This window comes from Oncorhynchus masou, chromosome 33, assembly GCF_036934945.1.
Source record: "Oncorhynchus masou masou isolate Uvic2021 chromosome 33, UVic_Omas_1.1, whole genome shotgun sequence".
NCBI classification, from domain to species: domain Eukaryota; kingdom Metazoa; phylum Chordata; class Actinopteri; order Salmoniformes; family Salmonidae; genus Oncorhynchus; species Oncorhynchus masou.
Window position 1 is genome coordinate 41,740,304 of NC_088244.1, and position 21,947 is coordinate 41,762,250.

Here is a 21,947-nt window from a genome sequence, read left to right on the forward strand (position 1 = left end):
AAAATTATCAATGGAAATCAAATTTATCAACCCATGGAGGTCTGGATTTGGAGTGACACTCAAAATTAAAAGTGGAAAACCACACTACAGGCTGATACAACTTTGATGTAATGTCCTTAAAACAAGTCTAAATGAGGCTCAGTAGTGTGTGTGGCCTCCACGTGCCTGTAGGACCTCCCTACAATGCCTGGGCATGCTCCTGATGCGGAGGCGGATGGTCTCCTGAGGGATCTCCTCCCAGACCTGGACTAAAGCATCCGCCAACTCCTGGACAGTCTGTGGTGCAACGTGGTGTTGGTGGATGGAGCGAGACATGACTAGCACTAGGGTCCTGTGTGGCTCAGTCGGTAGAGCATGGCGCTTGCAACGCCAAGCGTCGTGGGTTCGATTCCCGCTGGGGCCACCCATATGTAAAAGTAGTGGCCCCAGCCGACTTGTAAGTCGCTTTGGACAAAAGCGTCTGCTAAATGGGATGTATGTATATGTCCCAGATGTGCTCAATTGGATTCAGGTCTGGGGAACGGGCGGGCCAGTCCATAGCATCAACGCCTTCCTCTTGCAGGAACTGCTGACACACTCCAGCCACATGAGGTCTAGCATTGTCTTGCATTAGGAGGAACCCAGGGCCAACAGCACCAGCATATGGTCTCACAAGGGGTCTGAGGATCTCATCTCGGTACCGGATGGCAGTCAGGCTACCTCTGGCAAGCACATGGAGGGCTGTGGGGCCCCCCAAAGAAATGCCACCGCACACCATGACTGACCCGCCAAACTGGTCATGCTGGAGGATGTTGCAGGCAGCAGAACGTTCTCCACGGCATCTCCAGACTCTGTCACGTCTGTCACGTCTGTCACATGTGCTCAGTGTGAACCTGCTTTCATCTGTGAAGAGCACAGGGCGCCAGTGGTGAATTTGCCAATCTTGGTGTTCTCTGGCAAATGCCAAACGTACTGCACGGTGTTGGGCTGTAAGCACAACCCCCACCTGTGGACGTCGGGCCCTCATACCACCCTCATGGAGTCTGTTTCTGACCATTTGAGCAGACACATGCACATTCGGGCCTGCTGGAGGTCATTTTGCAGGGCTCTGGCAGTGCTCCTCCTGCTCCTCCTTGCACAAAGGCGGAGGTAGCGGTCCTGCTGCTGGGTTGTTGCCCTCCTCCACATCTCCTGATGTACTGGTCTGTCTCCTGGTAGCGCCTCCATGCTCTGGACACTACGCTGACAGACACAGCAAACCTTCTTGCCAGAGCTCGCATTGATGTGCCATCCTGGATGAGCTGCACTACCTGAGCCACTTGGTGTGGGTTGTAGACTCAGTCTCATGCTACCACTAGAGTGAAAGCACCGCCAGCATTCAAAAGTGACCAAAACAGCCAGGACGCATAGGAACTGAGAAGAGGTCTGTGGTTAACACCTGCAGAACCTTTGGGGGTGTCTTGCTAAATGCCTATAATTTCCACCGGTTATCTATTCCATTTGCACAACAGCATGTGACATTTATTGTCAATCAGTGTTGCTTCCGAAGTGGACAGTTTGATTTCACAGAAGTGTGATTGACTTGGAGTTAAATTGTGTTGTTTAAGTGTTCCCTTTATTTTTTTGAGCAGTGTATATTTAGAAATGTTCCCAAATGAAATACACTATATATACAAAAGTATGTAGACACCCCTTCAATTTAGTGGATTTGGCTAGTTCAACCACACCCGTTGCTGACAGGTGTATAACATCGAGCACACAGCCATGAAATCTCCATAGATAAACATTTGCAGTAGAATGGACTTACTGAAGAGCTCAGTGACTTTCAACGTGGCACCGTCATAGGATGCCACTTTTCCAACAAGTCAGTTCGTCAAATTTCTGCCCTGCTAGAGTTGCCCCGGTCAACTGTAAGTGGTGTTATTGTGAAGTGGAAACGTCTAGGAGCAACAACAGCTCAGCCGTGAAGTAGTACGCCACACTAGCTCACAGAACAGGAGCACGTAGAGTGTCCTCGGTTGCAACACTCATTCCCGAGTTCCAAACTGCCTCAATGTCAGCACAAAAACTGTTCGTCGGGAGCTTCATGAAATGGATTTTCATGGCCGAACATCCGCACACAAGCCTAAGATCACCATGCGCAGCGACAAGCGTCGGCTGGAGTGGTGCAATTCTCGCCGCCATTGGACTCTGGAGTGGAAACACGTTCTCTGGAGTGATTAATTGCACTTCACCATATGGCAGACGGACGAATCTGGGTTTGGCGGAAGCCAGGAGAACGCTACCTGGCCGAACGCATAGTTTCAACTGCAAAGACTACATCCGGCGCCGACAGAGATGGCCGCCTCGCTTCGCGTTCCTAGGAAACTGCAGTTTGTTTTTTCTTACATTGGTACCCCAGGTCATCTTAGGTTTCATTACATACAGTCGAGAAGAACTACTGAACATAAGAGCAGCGTCAACTCACCATCAGTTCGACCAAGAATATGACTTTCGCGAAGCGGATCCTGTGTTCTGCCTTTCACCCAGGACAACGGAATGGATCCCAGCCGGCAACCCAAAAAACGACTTCGTAAAAGGGGGAAACGAAACAGTCTTCTGGTCAGGCTCCGGAGACAGGTACATCGCGCGCCACTCCCTAGCATTCTACTCGCCAATGTCCAGTCTCTTGACAACAAGGTTGATGAAATCCGAGCAAGGGTAGCATTCCAGAGGGACATCAGAGACTAACGTTCTTTGCTTCACGGAAACATGGCTCACTGGAGAGACGCTAATCGGAGTCGGTGCAGCCAGCTGGTTTCTCCACACATCGCGCCGACAGAAACAAACATCTTTCTGGTAAGAAGAGGGGCGGGGGCGTATGCTTCATGGTTAACGAGACGTGGTGTGGTCACAACAACATACAGGAACTCAAGTCCTTCTGTTCACCTGATTTAGAATTCCTCACAATCAAATGTCGACCGCATTATCTACCAAGGGAATTCTCTTCGATTATAATCACAGCCGTATATATTCCCCCCCAAGCAGACACAGATGGCTCTGAACGAACTTTATTTGACTCTTTGCAAACTGGAATCCATACATCCTGAGGCTGCATTCATTGTAGCTGGGGATTTTAACAAGGCTAATCTGAAAACAAGACTCCCTAAATTGTACCAGCATATCGATTGCGCAACCTGGGCTGGCAAAACCTTGGATCATTGCTATTCTAACTTCCGCGATGCATATAAGGCCCTGCCCCGCTCTCCTTTCGGAAAAGCTGACCACGGCTCCATTTTGTTGATCCCTGCCTACAGACAGAAACTAAAACAAGAAGCTCCCGCGCTGAGGTCTGTTCAACACTGGTCCGACCAATCTGATTCCACACTCCAAGACTGCTTCCATCACGTGGACTGGGATATGTTTCGTATTGCATCAAACAACAACATTGACGAATACGCTGATTCGGTGAGCGAGTTCATTAGAACGTGCGTTGAATATGTCGTTCCCATAGCAATGATTAAAACATTCCCAAACCAGAAACCGTGGATTGATGGCAGCATTCGCGTGAAACTGAAAGCGCAAACCACTGCTTTTAATCAGGGCAAGGTGACCGGAAACATGACCGAATAGAAACAGTGTAGCTATTCCCTCTGCAAGGCAATCAAACAAGCTAAGCATCAGTATAGAGACAAAGTAGAATCTCAATTCAACGGCTCAGACACAAGAGGTATGTGGCAGGGTATGTGAGACAAGGTAAGCAATTAAGACGGTGACAAATCTGTGATTGTTGTTATAATTTAAAGATAGATGACACAGGAACACAAGACTAAAGAAGAAGAGGTATGTTGTTCCTTGGGAGATTCTCATTTGATTGTGTTGGAGTGTTTGTATTGTCAGAAATCTCTCAATAGAGAACTGTGTTCAATCAAGAAAACCTACTCCTGACTCGTTTATTCCACCGTTCCGCTTTAGAGTGACACCAAATTACTTGGTCCCATTACTTGCTCTCATTGGTGGAGAATGCGGGCATTAGGTGGACGAGTGACAAGAATAAGTGAGCAAATCAACGGCGATTAGTCAACAACCTACAGGGAGGAGGTAAGAGACTTAACAGTGTGGTGCCAGGACAACCACCTCTCCCTCAACATCAGTAAGACTAAGGAGCTGATCGTGGACTATAGGAGAAAGAGGGGAGAGCACACCCACATCCACATGGCTGATGTGGAGCGAGTCGAGAGCTTTCAGTTCCTTGACATCCACATCACTAAGGACTTAATATGGTCCACATAAACCCCGCACAGTCGTGAAGAGGGAACGGCACTGCCTCTTCGCTCTCAAGAGGCTCAAAAAGTTCTACAGCTGCACCATCGAAAGCATAATGCCAGTCTGCAACACCGCTAAGAATTGCAATTGCACTGCCCTTGACCGCAAAGCGCTACCAAAAGGTCTGTGTGGACAGCCAAGTACATCACTGGGGCTGAGCTCCCTGGCATCCAGGACCTTTATATCAGGCGGTGTCAGAGGAAGGCCCGAAAACAAACCATAGACTGTTCACTCTGCTACGGTCTGGCAAATGTTACCGGAGCATCAGCTCTCGGACCAACTGGCTCCGACACAGCTTCTACCCCCAAGCAATAAGACTGGGTACAATTAATTGACAATTTAGCAAACTATCTTGCACTGACCCTACGCCTACACACACACATACATTCTTTACACAGTCAAACACAACACACACACACACACACACACACACAATTAAAACACTCATAATTTGCTGCTTCTACTCTTATCTATCCAGATGCCTAATCACTTTACCCTGCCTTCATGTAGATATCTACCTCTGCACACTGATCTGGTACTCCCTGTATATAGCTCCATTCTTGTGTATTTTATGTATTAATCTTGTGTTAGATACTATTTTATTTGGGATTATTATTTTAGAAACTGCATCGTTGGGGAAAGGTTTGTAAGCAAGCATTTCACTGTAAAGTCTATACCAGTATACGGCGCATGTGATACATCATGGTTTCATCCAATAAAACAAAATAAATGTATGACAGAATTGGGTGTTGCATGCAATTGTGTTTGAATTTCTTCGTGTGTCAGCAAAGTTGCTTAAGATGTCACACAAATTGTGTCCAAATTTCTTTTTTGACACAGGCTTAAGAGTGTCTCAATTAGCAAATTACTAATTTTTGTTTCTGAGACTACATATATTTACATGAGCTAAATTGAACCCTTTCCAGGGTAACTTATCTAAATCTGAACTCAATGATAATAGGCTGTAATTCTAATAATTCTATTTCTGATACTTACAAAAAAGGAATTCATGGATTTGTTGAATATTATGTTCTGCAGATGCCTTCTCTGGTTTAGGTCAGCTGCAGTAGGGTGCTCTATTCTAAACATTGTCCGAGAACACACAGCGTCTAGACACCTCAGCACTGTTGCTCTGAATAATGTGGAAGGGCACAACACGGGCAACACGGCGGAAATAGTGATTTTGGTATTAGGAAATCTCTGCAGCTCTGGCTGCCACTTGCTGCATTGCAGGAGCTACATGTCCTCTCATTGCCCTCAATCATTAGAACATGTGTGAATTACAATATGTCCAGATCCATTTAAGTTGTTGCTTGACAGACTAAGGCATTTGCTGTTGTTGTGCACCATATACTGATTGACATGCCAGTGAATAGCAGTTGATCTCAAAGAAATTTCCCCATTGGAGTCACATATTTTGTCAGCAGCTGGTTGTCAAGCAAATAACTGTCAGTCTCACGGTAATTGACCGTTAATTAACAAACAAAGCATATCCTGGCTTCCACACTACATGCCACTGATGCAGACCTTTGGAGCATCTACATTTTCAAAATTCTAATAAATCCATATAATATTGCTTACACCTTCACAATAAATCCATTATTTATTTCAGACAAGTCTAAAGACACATGATGTGAAGAAAATGTAGACTTTCAGAAGAACAGAATAGCATACTTGGAGTTGTCCTTATGTTAGGTCCTGATCTGGCTTTGCCATATGGCTGTGGGCTACACTAGTTCATTTAGCGGAGAAGATTTGCTTAAATTTGGTAGCATTATTTTATAGTATGAAGAATACAATTGAACAATGTTGAAAAAAATAAAGGATATTATCTCCAAATGAGTGCACACATGCGGCTATTCTGTGTTGAGCGGGTAACAAAGAAATAGGTTCTCTATGCGCTTAATTTGTAAGTATTAATTTAACTTTATTTGTTCTACATGTTTTAATTTGAAATACATTGTAAGGCTGTATGATGCGACTAATGATGATTTGAAAAAAGTCGCTTGAAAGGCATGAGCTCTGCTTTGTTTATTGCACAGCTTGTACGCACTTCGTCAGTCTCTCATTCAGTCTCTCATTCTCTCATTTGAGAAGCTCTTGATAATGTCTTGAATTTCCTGGCAGCATCCCCTTTGTGGCTGTAATTCACCCTAAAAAAATCCATGCCTTCTGCAGCCCTTCTCCTTGAGTGCTGCCTGCACCTGCACCTCTCACGGTTCTCCATCACGTGATCGGGTTCTTTCTCACAGGCTACAAGTGAAGACAGACACATCGGGGGCGCAACTGTGCACATCCTTATGCAATTCCGAGGTGCATATTGAAGATATTGGAAGAACTGTCCACATTTACTTTGTCAGCCAACACGATGAGTAGGCCTAACGAACTGCAAAAGCACAAGCCTATGTCAGTCTACTTCCCCATAGTATGAAAGTTGACCTATTCTGTGCGAGAAATACATATTCCAAACAGTCTGGAACAGTTGTTGGATGCGATAGATCAAATTAATACAACCACTAGCATTAAAAAAAAATGTACGCAATGAGGCTGACGCAACAGTTCTGTACGCATTACTTAAAACATTGATAAACTATTAGGCTATTTCTTCACATTATAGAGTGGCAAGAAAAAGTATGTGATCCCTTTGGAATTATCTGGATTTCTACATAAATTGGTCATAAAATTCACAACAAAAAAACACAGGTTCCCTGTTATTTAGACTGGTTTATGGAATGAGTTTGGCTGTGGATGTGTTCCGTGTGATGCATGGATGATGCATTTATCTTTTACAATAAAGTGTAACATTGTGGAATACATTTTAAGACCTATTTTCCATCAGTACCAAAACATATTTAGATGCTGTTCAGACAATGGTGTTTAGGCGCATTTGTTGCATCATACGTTATGTTACTACTGTTCCAATCACATATGAGATCGTAAGCTGCAGGGATCACTCAACAATGATCACAAATATGTGATTGTACGCGTCAAAGGGTTAATGGTGAAGAGTTGATTATCAGGCTCCTCTTCAAATACCAAGATCTGTCGAAACATTAGTGATTCCTCCCTTTCTGGCATGGCCAAAGTACCTACATGCGGCAGAATACCAAGCAGCAGTATGCATTGTATAGAAGAGCAGGTCAGAGATTTAATTCTTGTCTCCAATTAGGGTATAATCAGCAATTGTCTCTGGGTTTTCCCTTAGCATCACAAACAAACGCTGCTGTTTAGAATGTTCAGAGTTCTTTTCAGCTGGTAAATCAAATGGAAAGCTCCTGCAACTGCTGCCAATATTATTTTTAGAATTTGTTTTCATTAGAGTTGATTATCATTAATGCATGCACTTATTCAAATAATGCACCGATTTTAAACAATGCACTTTTTAGCTATTAAATGTGTATTTTAGTGTAATTAACACTGTCCACATCAGTTACAATGTCCCGTATGATTCTACTTCACCTTTATGTGCTTTTGTTTGTTGTTTTTTTCTTCTTATCAGTACCGTCTTTCCTCCAGAAATCCTCAAACAATTCCTCTTTCCATTGGTTTTCCTCATTCTTCTCGTTGTACATGGAGGAGTGTGAACATGTCGAAATGACGCATCATTTTCAACCTCATTTGTGGGCGATTTGATAGAAAACACACTAGACTCTTTTCTCCTACCAAAACATGTGGTCATTTGAGATGAAATATGTACTCAGACGATAGTGGTCAGGGAATACTTACTTTTCCAGGGTCATCTTTAGAGCGAGGCACTTTGAGAAAACACTTGTTCAGGGACAGATTATGCCGTATTGAGTTCTGGGAGGGATGAGAGAGAGAGAAGAGAACAGGGAGGGCTGTTAAGCATGTCTTCACAGCAACATTGTTATTTTAATATGATTTCACCTTTAACCAGGTAAGCTAGTTTAGAACAAGTTCTCATTTACAACTGCGACCTGGCCAAGATAAAGCAAAGCAGTGTGACAAACAACAGAGTTACACGTGGAATAAAGAAGTGTACAGTCAATAACAATAGAAGAACATAAGTCCATATACAGTGTGTGCAAATAGCGTGAAGAGGTAAGGCAATAAAATAGGCCATAGTAGCGAAGTAATTACAGTTTAGCAAATTTACACTGGAGTGATGAGCAGATGATGATGTGCAAGTAGAAATACTGGTGTGCTAAAGAACAGCAAAGTAAATAAAGACTATGGGGATGAAGTAGATAGATTGGATGGGCTATTTACATATGTACAACTGCAGCGATCGGTTAGTTGCTCAGATAGCTGATGTTTAAAGTTAGGGAAATATAAGTCTCCAGCTTCAGCAATTTTTGCAATTCGTTCCAGTCATTGGCAACAGAGAACTGGAAGAAAAGGCGGCCAAAGGAGGTGTTGGCTTTGGGGATGACCAGTGAGATATACCTGCTGGAGCGCGAGCTACGGGTGGGTGTTGTATTCGTGACCAGTGAGCTGAGATAAGGCGGAGCTTTACCTAGCAAAGACTTTGATGACCTGGAGCCAGTGGGCCTGGCAATGAATATGTAGTGAGGGCCAGCCGACGAGAGCATACAGGTCAGAGTGGTGGGTGGTATAAGGGGCTTTGGTGACAAAACGGATGGCACTGTGATAGACTGCATCCAGTTTGCTGAGTAGAGTATTGGAAGCTATTTTGTAAATGACGTCGCTGAAGTCGAGGATAGGTAGGATAGTCAGTTTTACGAGGCTGTTTTTGGCGGCGTGAGTGAAGGAGGCTTTGTTGCGAAATAGGACAGTATCATTTTTCACTCTGTCTGTATGATTAAAACAAGTAAATATTTTACTTCAGGGCACATTACCTGCCACACACCCTCCCAGGCACCTGTTAGTTAGGCCAACTAAAACTATTTCGCTGTGCTCTATTGTTTTCCAGGTCAAGAAAAGTCAAACAGTATTAGATGGTTGATTATGCAATGGCGACAGTGCATTTGTGATACAGTATGTGATTAAGCAGTACTAAAACATAAAGCATGCCATGGCTAGCATCACTGAATATAATTGGATTTTGGATATATATATATATATATATATATATATAATTTTAAAAAAACACACTGAGTGTACAAAACATTAGGTACTGCTCTTTCCATGACAGACTGACCTGTTAAATCCACTTCAATCCGTTTAGATGGAGAGGAGACAGGTTAAAGAAGGATTTTTAAGCCTTGAGACATGGAGTGTGTATGTGTGTCATTCAGGACTGCTGGGCAAGACAATGATTTAAGTGCCTTTGAACGGGGTATGGTACCAGGCGCACCGGTTTGAGTGTGTCAAGAACTGAATCACTGCTGGGTTTTTCCAGCTCAACAGTTTCCCGTGTGCATCAAGAATGGTCCACCACCCAAAGGACATTCAGCCAACTTGAGACAACTTTGGGAAGCATTGGAGTCAACATGGGTAACGCTTGACACCTTCTAGAGCCCATGCCCCAAAAAATTGAGACTGTTCTGGGGGTAAAAAGGTGCACATCTCAATGCTAGGAAGGTGTTCCTAACGTTTTCTTTATATCAAACAAGATGTGCATTTGTTGGTGTGTAGCCCCTGTACCTACATTATAACACAGTAAAGCTCCAGTGCGGCTGACATGAACGGTCTCCTCCCTCAGGGCTCCTAATAATACCACTGGGGAGAGAAGACGGAGTACTGAGCTCTCGCTCTATTTCCCATTTCTCCCTCCCGCTCTATCAACAGTTGGGTCTTCATTTGCTCCTCACTGTCTCAATCCTCTCTCCACCTCTTATGTGAGCTGAACGCCTATGGTACGAAGAGGAAAAGGAGTTGGAGTAAGGCCGAGTTTGAGAAAGAGTGAAGTATGTGTCCTTTACTTGAGAATGCAGCAGAGTGACTACCTGAAATAAATTAATTTATGTCCATGGCATCCTATGCTGGACAGTTTTCCAAAGAGATTAAACCATGATCCAAAACACACACACAGACGCAAATATCCCTGTATTAAAAACCACCAGGCTTCTCACACACAAGACGACAGCTTTGTCTACTACTCCAAGTGGTGACATCATTGGTCCCCCAGAAGACAGATATAGAAAGCTGAAGACTGAGCACCTCTCCACAATGAGGCCTCTTCACCAGTCACTTTACTGTGGAAAGCCAGCCCCCCCCCAGCTGTACCAGAGCATAAACCTTTACCACGACGAGAGACAGTGCCGCTCTCACGGAATGGGCTGATTTTGTCATAACCCGACACGATGGCATTGACAATAATGCACTGAGTGGCTACAACGGGAATAGAGCTAATGTGATTCGCTGCCGCATCCGCCCATTCATGATGGAGTTGAGTGAATAAGTAGCTTATTGGGCACACCTGGGGCTTTGCTACTGCCCAGCTTCTAAATTAATCTTGGTGAAAGGCGGCATAAGGTGGAAAAGCAGATTGTCGAATTTACATCATAGGCTACTTCCTCGTTCTCTGGATACTTCCTCGTTCTCTGGATACATTTGGGTTTGTGGGGATTCGAGATTATAATCAGTGACTATTATTAGCTAGAACTCTGCTTTAGTAATATCTATGAAGAGTAAAGGGTTGCAGGCTGTTACGTAAGGCTTAAGCATGACAAGAGCCAGTTTGAAAAATGTGGGGTTTTCAGATGCACAAAAAGAGAGGCTGGAGCTTTTCTGCAGATGGCTCAAGGATATAGGCCAGAAGGTGACATAAGCGTGCTGGAGCTATTAGCTAAGAGTGCAATGTGTACAGTGCTTTTGGGGATTGACAGTATAATAGGGCCCTATAAAAAAATTGCCCAGGTTTCCATTGTCCCTTGTTTTTTCAGGTTCACTCAAAAATCACACTTTTTTAAAATAGTAAAACAACTAAATTCGATGTTTAAGTCCACAGCAATTGGATTGATGCAAATAATCATGATACTATCATTCTGCCAGGTATGTATAGACTACTTTGTAGTTAACATTTCATTGACGAGGTTTAAGGGGAAGCCTTTCCATCTTTTCCAAGATTTTTTATTAGCATCATCGCTAACGGCTACACAAAGTGGTAGCAGCGTGCACAGCACATACACAGACGGGGAATTCTCATTGCCTCAGAAAGTTGCAAGAAATACAAATCACTGATGCCTTCTGTTCATGTCTTGTGATCAACTGGGCAAATTAATACATTTAGTTGATTCAATACAGTTTTGAATATTGTTGATTTCCGTTTTATTGTCTGGATTCTGTGATTCCGTCCGCCTTCTGTATATCGCAGATTTTACAGGGCCCTAACCTAGTCAAAGTGAATGGGAGCGCTGGAGATTTATAGGTCTAAGAGAGTGATGTGTGGGCTTATGGTGAAGATAAAGGGTCTACACTGAGTGTACAAAACAATAGGAACACCTGTTCTTTCCATGACAGATTGACCTGGTTAATCAAGGTGTTGGATTCTAACTTTAAATATATACTTATTCATGTTACTATTCATGTATAATGTAATTGTTAAATCTCATGGATCTTATGGAGAGGACAAAAGGGCAACAGTCTGGTTTCAGTCACTGAGAAGGTTGGATAGCTGTGGATTAGGGAGGAGTGAACAATGTGGGCTGAGGTCAGGTCAGATGAAGTGACAAGGAACAGTTCTATTACACACACACACACACACGTTCCTGCCTAACAACAGAGATGTATTGGCTGCCTATATGTGCAAGGAGGAGACTAACAGGAGGGTATAAATAATGGGGCTGGTGGAACCATATCTTTGTCTTTTCAAATGTTTGACCCATTGGGTGAATAAACCTGGTTTGAGCTTTGACTAGTTGTCAGTGTTTCACTCTGTCTGAACCAAACAGTTGGCATTGTCAGCAGGATTTTCCACGATTAACAGTCAAACTGGAGAGTCCGAATCAGTAGAGCAGGAGCGGGCGCAAAAAAACAAAGGTAGGCACAGTTCCTACACTCATTCTGACATCTTGGGGAGGTGAGTCATAGGATAAATAACTAATATAGGATATATATAGGATACAAATCTAAAAGCTTGAGTTTATTCAGTAGTCCCATTGTGTTACGACCGATCGTGGATAAAGGGTAAGTCCAGGACAGGGTGGTCCCTGTGGAGGGCAATTTACTAATTAATAGGCACAAATACCATAACTACTCTCCGGGGAAGTGGGTATTACTATCTTCGAAAATAGTTAGTAGAGGGTGTGTATTAGAGCCGTGAATGAGGAAATCCAAACACCATAAAAAACGTTGAGGGAGGCGCAGAAATAGCCACCATTGGAATGGCATCCGTGGTTTCTGACACTCCCGAAAAGGGGGAATATAAGAGGAAAACTATAGTAAAGCCATGGATGCACTAAAAGAAGTGCACAATCAAACTAGCAATTCGGCTCAAGTAATGGTTAAATTGAGCAAAGTGGATAAAATTGGTCAGCACTTCCATGCTGACGAAAAATTAAAATCTAATAATGAATTCAGAGATGCTGTTGTGAGTTGGCACAATGACAAAGGAAAAATCAAAAGTTCAATAGAGCAGCAAACCTGTTATCAAAACGGCTATTGCGGGGGTAGTGGATGAACAGAATTGCTTATGTTTTGTTTGGAATTAAAACCTGTGTGTTGTTGATTAAGATTTAGCATATTGAATACCAATGACATCTTCTCTTCCAGGAGAGGGTGGGGTGTCCTCATCTCTCGTTGAAATTCTTCCCGAGGCTGTTGTCTTTGGAGAGCAGTTAGTGAAATTCTGCAGTGTTATAAAGTATAAAAGTACCCGGATCCGGCCATAAAGGGAGCTTTATTTTAACCACACACACAACCCAAAAGTTATGAATATTTGTTAAGTGGTGTTAACCTTTTCATACGAGAGTTCCAAATATCGCTAACGGTTGCTCCAGCGTGAGTTGTTTTATGCATGTGATGTCAGAATGCACTCACTGTTCCAAAATGTGATTGTTACGCAACAGGACAGTTAGCCTATAGATGATTGGCAGGCAGCGTGGGTTGTTTCAACTTGCCAATTTCAAATTATTTTCTAACAAGTTGTATTTTTAACAGTTTGAATTGAGGGGTGTTCCGCCTCATTAATTCGCATAGAAATAGCTCATTTCAGTGTTGGACAATTTTATGTTTGAGGCTTTACTGAGCAGGACAAACTTTGCGAGGAGAGCCCTTCCCCATTTTTTCCGCACATCAAGTTAGCAGACATTTGCGCAGTCTTGCATGAACTGGCAAATTTTTTGGCTGGTGCTCGTTTTGCCTCCATTGTTGTTTTCCTTACAAATAATAACTTTGGACATGGGTGTGTTCCAATTCTGTAAATTGTGTTGTCATTTCTAATGTAGCGTTATGTATGCATGTATGCATTTACAGTATAATTCACGTTTTCAAGTACTAGTGACAAATAATGCATTTCGATTATTGCATAGATTGTAATGGACACCAATGTGTGTAAAATACTTTTTTGATGGTTGTACTGATTGTAATGAGCTAATGCTAAGCTATTTGCCAGCTATGTGTGGTGCCATGTTTGGTGCCATGTTTGTTGACATTATACAATGCATTATGGGTGTCACGTAAACGCCGGTCAGACAAAATGTTATAATGGAGGTGGAATGGTTCCCTGATCAGTCGGGTAAACTTCTGGAAGTGAATGATCGTAGACCATACACCCCCTTCAACATGCATACTGCAAACAGCCCAAACGCATCTGGTCTCCTCTTATCTTTGGTTGATGCGAAAAACAAACATGGCGGTGCGTACAAACTAACCATCATCGGATTAATTTCAATTTCTAGAAAGTGTTTTAGTCAATTATTTCCATCAATGTTGAGCTCAACCGAGATGTGATGAATTATAAAATAGTAATTACTATTAGCTAATTCATATTGTGGTTTCTGTCAGCCGAGAGTTTTCTAAATATGTGTTAAATCAATATTTCCTCAGTTAGCGCTAGGACAAATGTAGCTTACATTTTCCAGTTTGGATGACTGGGTATGCTGTTGCTACTTCTGTGAATGTCTGAACATTGTATCCAAAAATAAACTGGTCACATTCAGGACATAACTTTGTAAGGACTGTGTTTGTGCAAAATGTGAAAAAAAGGGGGGGGGGGGGAGTGTGACTAGCTCAAACGCTGATCAAAGCTGGACGTCCTAAATAAGTGTTCTAGTCAAACTGGTTTGAGCGTAAGCTGCAGGGACCACTGTAGAATGATCACACCCGTTTGTTGGTACATGTGAAAAGGTTAATACAGTGTCTGATTTAATTGTGTGGGGTCTTTTAATTTGGTTTCTGTAGGGTCTTCACAGGTTAGAAAGGATGCACCTTAAAGGGAACACACATGACATTTTCTGAGGTATCTATTGTTCGAATGTTGGTTGCACCCACGTAAATTCTCCTGATAAAGGTACAGTACTGAATAATACAATGTAAACCAGGTATGCAGAATGATGGAAATGTTTGATTTTTTTTTTAAATAAGTCGTCTGAAGTACAGTGAAAGAAAGGGAAAAGAAAATACTTGGTGTTGAATAACCCTTGTCTTGACTTTCTGGCGAGGCCTGACCCTCACTAGAAAGGATAGAGACATTGGGAGAGATTTAAGTATGATATGAATGAGTATCGCTGCTGTTTTGTAGTTTTGTTTCAATACAAATCTTACCAGATTTCTTCCTAAGTGTTAGCCCTCTACCTCCCTGACCCTGTAACTATACGGTGAGGTCGCCAATATGATAAGGGAGTGTAAGACAATTTGAAAAATGGTTTCAACAGTGTTGGTACACTGACATTTGTCTTCGGAATTTTGTATTGAGAAAATTGGGAATGTAATAAGTGTTGTACAGTGAATAGTTGTTTGGACTTTCTGAAGTTGAAATGCCTTAAAGTGTCTCAAAGTTGAGGCAATATTATCTAGAAACCATCTGGAGTCACTAACTAGTGAGGACAGTGTGAGCTTCACACCCTCTAACTGGCTGAAGTAATGGCGACAAAGGTGTTCACTACAGCCTCGTCTTTCACCACTCCTACCCGAGACCGAACCAGCAACCTATGTACAAGTGTCAGGAGTGCGGCATGGGTCCTGAGAGTGCACTTGTGAAGTGAGCATGGAGAGAGATAATGCCCAAACTCTTATCATGCTGCTGATGCACTGGTAGGAAAATGGACGAGACACAATGGAGGTGGAGGCTCACGTGAGAGATTCAGATTATTCCCCAGATTTTGAAATTGGGATATCAAAAAGGCATGAGTTACATATGTGCCATTGGGAGATGAACTGCAATGCCGTCTGAGGAAGAAAATTAAGAGACAGCAGAATAATGACTCCCGGGAAGGAGGGGGGTGGTCAACTCTGCCCGTAAATTGATTTAGGGTTGCCCTAAACTGTTTATTTGGGGTATCAGGTTGATTGTGTTGGTCTGCACACTGGGAAATGTATTGTAATTTAGATAAAAAATGCATTGAGATACCGATCTGTCATTAACATGCCACTCACGACAGTGTAAGACAGGGATAAACGGTGGTTGTGATGAGAAGTTACTGCTGGTAATATAAATATTAAACTGTCTATATATTGTCCCCTTTTTGTAAATGTACATTCTAACAGTGTCGGTGTGTGCTAAATTGGGGGTCTTATATCCGAGTGATAGACTCAACGTGAAGCACTAAGGACTGGCCTTCTAAATTTGGGTTGGATAATTGATCAATTGTTTTAATTATGATTCAGGAAAGGGGAGAAGGAGAGAGAGAGCGCTGCCCCTAAGCTGTGGGGAGAGCACAAAGAGAGGGGAGAGTGCACTGCTCGAAGCTATTGAGTCTAGGGAGGGTTTCTTCTCAGGAAACTTAATCTTTTAGTGTCCTCAAGCGGGAGGTGATCAGAGACCCCAGCAACTCCTGTCCTCAAGGGCCTGATTGGTGTCACACTTTTTCTCCATCCTTAGCAAAACACAGCTGATTAATCAAATTGCATTCTAAACTGAAGATCATGATTAGGTGATTATTGGAGTACGGTATGTTAGCTGGGGCAAAACTGGGACACCAATCAGGCCCGAGGACTGGAATTGCCCACCCCTGCACTAGATGGTAGTTTGGGTTAACCATGATGGGGATCTTGATAGTAGGGGTTTTGTTTCACCAGGTCATCAAAATGATGTTAAAACACATCAATACATATGGCTTTCTGGATGATACAGTACAATTAACTACATACAAGGCTTGTAGTCTGCATCTCACTTTGACACCCGAGGATGAGGATGAAGGAGACTGGCATGGAGAAGGCATCCCACTGGCATAGAACAGAACGGATAGATAGTCCTGGTCCCAATTTCATCAAGGGTGGTGTGAAATTATTAAACATGTATTCCCTCTTCCCAGTTCAAGTCAATATTTTTTCTGGAACATGAGTGATCATTGTTCCAGGGGGATTGTTGGAAACTGACTAATTGACACGAGCATGTTTTAGGATGCTTATAACTATATAAGTGGCCTAGCAGTAGTTATGGCTTGGATGGAATGATTTATGCGCAAATGTATTTGTGGCTAGAGGCAAAGGACATATGGAGCGGGGCCTGTGTTTGAGACAATGTTTGCATAAATGGCGTTAGTTGCAGACTCTGGCAGGACCGACATTGGTGTATTCGATGGAGTAAAAACAAGGTATTAACGTCACAGGGAATTGGGAAAGCAGAATTGAATATGACTGGGGCGGAGATTTGAAAGGCTCAGATTAAGGAAGTGGGTATTAGAGGCTCTGGGGAACAATATCACTCCACTGTGTATAGTGATACAAGGGATAGCGCGCAGTAGATGAAGGACAGCTAACTGTGCACAACAGAGGTTACACCGAAGTCAAGTTGAACGTCACACATACCCAGATCATGGTGGGTCCGGCGACAAAAATGGCGCTGGAGGAGATGGCCGCCGTTTTACGGTCTCCTAACCAATTGTGCTGTTGTGTTTTTTGTGTGCAATATTTGTAAATTATTTTGTACATAATGTTTCTGCAACCGTATCTTACGGCAGAAAAGAGCTTCTAGATAGATATCAGGACAGCGGATTAGACAAAGATTGTTTCAACAACAAGAGCAGCAAGCAGGACTTCTCCAAACACCACACAGGGCAGACATCCCAATTATTCGCAAAAGGAAGCAACGCAGAAGAAGAAGAGCCGGATGCCTCGTCCGGACCCACAGAAGGCAACTAGGAAAGCTGCCATTACCGTAAATATTACTCGCCAACATGCAATCATTGGACAAGAAACTAGACGAGGTACGATCATGAATATCCTACCAACGAGACATCAAAAACTGTAATGTCCTATGTTTCACGGAATTGTGGCTGAATGACGGCCGGGATACACGCTGCACCGACAGGATAGAACAGCACACTCCGGTAAGACCAGGGGGGGCGGTCTGTGCATATTCGTAAACAACAGCTGGTGCACGAAATCTAAGGAAGTCTCTAGATTTTGCTCGCCTGAAGTAGGGTATATTATGATATATTGCAGGCCACACTACATGCCTAGAGAGTTCTCAGCTATACTTTCGTGGCTGTTTATTTACCACCACAGACAGATGCCAGCACTAAGACTGCACTCAGCCAGCTGTATAAGGAAATAAGCAAACAACTCACCCAGTGGTGCAGGGAAACTTAAAATCAGTTCTACCAAATCTCTATCAACATGTTAAATGTGCAACCAGAGGGGAAAAAAAAAATCTAGATCACCTGCACTCCACACACAGATGTGTACAGAGCTCTCCCTCGCCCTCCATTTGGTAAATCCGACCACAACTCTATCCTCCCGATTCCTGCTGACAAGCAAAAAATTAAAGCAGGAAGCACCAGTGACTCGGTCTATAAAAAAAATTGTCAGATAAAGTTTGATGCTAAACTACAGGACTACTTTGCTATCACAGACTGGAACATGTTCACAGATCACAGATGATGCAATCTCTATTGCACTCCACACTGCCCTTTCCCACCTGGACAAAAAGGGACACCGATGTGAGAATGCCATTCATTGACTACAGCTCAGCGTTCAACACCATAGTACCCTCAAAGCTCATCACTAAGCTAAGGAACCTGGGACTAAACACCTCCCTCTGCAACTGGATCCTGGACCTCCTGACGGGCTGCCCCCAGGTGGTGAGGGTAGGTAGCAAAACATCTGCCACGCTGATCCTCAACACTGGAGCTCCCCAGGGGTGAGTGCTCATTCCCCTCCTGTCCTCCCTGTTCACCCACGACTGCATGGCCAGGCACAACTCCAACACCATCATTAAGTTTGCTGACGACAACAGTGGTAGGCCTGATCACAGACAACGACGAGACAGCCTACAGGGAGGAGATCAGAGACCTGGCCGGGTGGTGCCAGAATAACAACCTATCCCACAACGTAACCAAGACTAAGGAGATGATTGTGGACGACAGGAAAAGGAGCACTGAGCACAACTGCAAAGCACTTCAGAGGGTAGTGCGTACGGCCCAGTACATCACTGGGGCAAAGCTGCCTGCCATCCAGGAACTCTACACCAGGCGGTGTCAGAGAAAGAACCTGAAAATTGTCAAAGACCCCAGCCAGACTGTTTTCTCTACTACCGCATGGCAAGCAGTACCGGAGTGCCAAGTCTAGAACAAAAAGGCTTCTCAACAGTTTTTACCCCCAAGCCATAAGACTCCTGAACAGGTAGCCAAATGGTTACCCAGACTATTTACATTGTGTGCCCCCCAACCCCTCTTTTACGCTGCTGCTACTCTGTTCATCATATATGCATAATCACTATAACTATACATTCATGGACATACTACATCAATTGGCCCGACCAAGCAGTGCTCCCGCACATTGGCTAACCGGGCTATCTGCATTGTGTCCCACCACCCACCAACACCTCTTTTTACGCTACTGCTACTCTCTGTTCATCATATATGTATAGTCACTTCGACCACACCCACATGTACATACTACCTCAATAAGCCTGACTAACCGGTATATAGCCTTGCTACTCTTATTTTCAAATGTCTTTTTGCTGTTGTTTTATTTCTTTACTTACACACTTTCTTCTCCGCACTATTGGTTAGAGCCTGTAAGTAAGGATTTCACTGTAAGGTCTACACCTGTTGTATTCGGCACACGTGACAAATAAACTTTGATTTGAGTAGCAGAGATAGAGTTGTCATTTCAGACACTAAATTGTCAACGTTCAGGGAGGGTTTTTTCGCTGTAATAATATAGTCACATCTCCTGAAGAGTGTGATTAAGAAACATGTGACTCAGAGTTTTGTAAGGTTGGACACTCTTCCAACCCCACTAATCTCTCCCCCATTCCTAACCACCAGCAGTGGGACTGAGTGACGACAACAGGAAAGCATCAGAAGGTGGCTGCTTAGCAACTGTTGGGACTCAAATGTTTACACTGTAACGAGGGTGTTCACAAAAGGGGTGTAGATCATGCTTGGGGTGCGAGATGTGTACCTAACCAGAGCACAAGGAAGTATTATCCAACAGATAACGACTGCAGCAGAACATAGGATGTCATTAGAGATGTTGCTGGCTAGAAAACCGGGTAGAAATATGGAGATCCTGTCCTAGCTCTATCAGTGAAACACAAAGGCAATAGGAGATTAGGAGCAGGAGACACAATCAATGCAAAAGCTATTCTCAAGGCAGTCTGCATGGACAGTAACTGAAGAAGCAGTAGTCGTTGTGAAGGATGCTATAGTAACCAAATGGAACAGGACTACAACACAAAATGAGGGGTATTTTGAAGTGTGCTCCATGGGCAGTGTTAGTTGTAGCAGGGGTTACCTTGGTAGCATTGCTGGGATATCACCTGAGGGCACTGATGTTGAAATGTACACTACCGTTCAAAAGTTTTGGGTCACTTAGAAATGTTTGTTTTTGAAAGAAAAGCACATTTTTTGTCCATTAAAATAACATCAAATTGATCAGAAATACAGTGTAGATGTTAATATTGTAGATGATTATTGTAGCTGGAAACGGTTGTTTTTTAATGGAATATCTACATAGGCATACAGAGGCCCATTATCAGCAACTATCACTCCTGTGTTCCAATGGCATGTTGTGTTAGCTATTCCAAGTTTATAATTTTATGCTGGCCTTCTAGGCAGAGTTGCAAAGAAAAAGTAATATCCCAGACTGGACAATAAAAATAAAAAGATTAAGATGGTCAAAAGAACACAAGACAGTGGACAGAGGAACTCTGCCTAGAAGGCCAGCATCCCGGAGTCGCCTCTTCACTGTTGAGACTGGTGTTTTGCGGGTACTATTTAATGAAGCTGCCAGTTGAGGACTTCAGGCGTCTGTTTCTCAAACTAGACACTAATGTACTTGTCCTCTTACTCAGTTGTGCACCAGGGCCTCCGACTCTTTCTATTCTGGTTAGAGCCTGTTTGCACTGTTCTGTGACGGGAGCAGTACACAGCGTTGTACGAGATCTTCAGTTTGACAATTTCTCACATGGAATAGCCTTCATTTCTCAGAACAAGAATATACTGACGAGTTTCAGAAGAAAGATCTTTGTTTCTGGCCATATTGAGCCTGTAATCGAACCCACAAATGCTGATGCTCCAGATACTCAACTACTCTAAGGAAGGCCAGTTCAGCTGTGCTAACATAATTACAAAAGGGTTTTCTAATGATCAATTAGCTATTCCAAGTTTATCATTTTAAAAGTCTAACACAATGTTCCATTGGAACACAGGAGTGATAGTTGCTGATAATGGGCTTCTTTACGCCTATGTAGATATTCCAATAAAAATCAGCATGTTTCGGGCTACACTAGTCATTTGCAACCTTCAAATGTCTACACTGTATTTTATCAATTTGATGTCATTTTAAAAAATGGACAAAAAGTGTTTTTCTTTCAAAAACAAGGACATTTCTAAGTGAGCCCAAACTTTTGAACGGTAGTGTATATACACAGTGCTGATTTGCCTCAAGATGAGGTAAAGTTGATTAAGGTCACTGCACGTGTATATTAGGTGGCTATGGAGAAAGAAGATGGGGAGCAAAGTGAAAATTATATGGCGTTAGAACATCTTTTGTAACCTGTGGCCTAACGGGGAGGACTGGGTGAAAGAATGAGGTTTTTTAGGGCCTTCATTTTTCTGGACCCCAGCAGAAAAGTATCCCGAAGGTATAGAGACTAAGAGTGGGACTTAAAGTTGTCAAACTTTGATTTCTTTGCATATATAATTATTAATAGCTTAACACATTAACTTCTTGAGTGTAGGGGGCAGGATTTTCGCTTTTGGCTAAAAAAAACGTACCCATTTGAAACTGCCTATTTCTCAGCCCCAGAAACTATAATATGCATATAATTGTCAGATTAGGATAGAAAACTCCAAATATTGTCTGTGAGTATAACAGAACTGATATTGCAGGCGAAACCTGAGGAAAATCCAACAAGGAAGTGCTGTTTTTCCTGAAAGCTCTCTGTTCCATTGGATGCCTTGCCTCCATGTAAAGAGATATCAACCAGATTCCTTTTCCTATGGCTTCCTCAAGGTGTCAGTCTTTAGACATAGTTTCAGGCTTTAATTTTGAAAAATGAGCAAGAAAGATCACATCGCGTCAGTGGATAGCTGGGTGTTCGCAGAGTTTTGCTTGCGCAACAGTGGGGCAGCCATTGTCTCTCCCATTGAAAAAGCTACAGTCCCGGTTGATATATTATCGATTAT

At 43.0% G+C, this 21,947-nt stretch overlaps 1 protein-coding gene across 3 annotated transcripts in view; it reads right to left on the reverse strand.

Annotated features, from left to right (window-relative positions):
- Positions 1-21,947, reverse strand: part of LOC135528570 (forkhead box protein J3-like) — an 88,993-nt gene that overhangs the window by 32,111 nt on the left and 34,935 nt on the right. For all 3 annotated transcript variants that reach the window (XM_064957745.1, XM_064957743.1, XM_064957744.1), the window contains exon 4: positions 8,011-8,085. In XM_064957745.1, the coding sequence (XP_064813817.1) occupies positions 8,011-8,085 (75 nt within the window). The remainder of the gene's footprint in view (positions 1-8,010; positions 8,086-21,947) is intronic.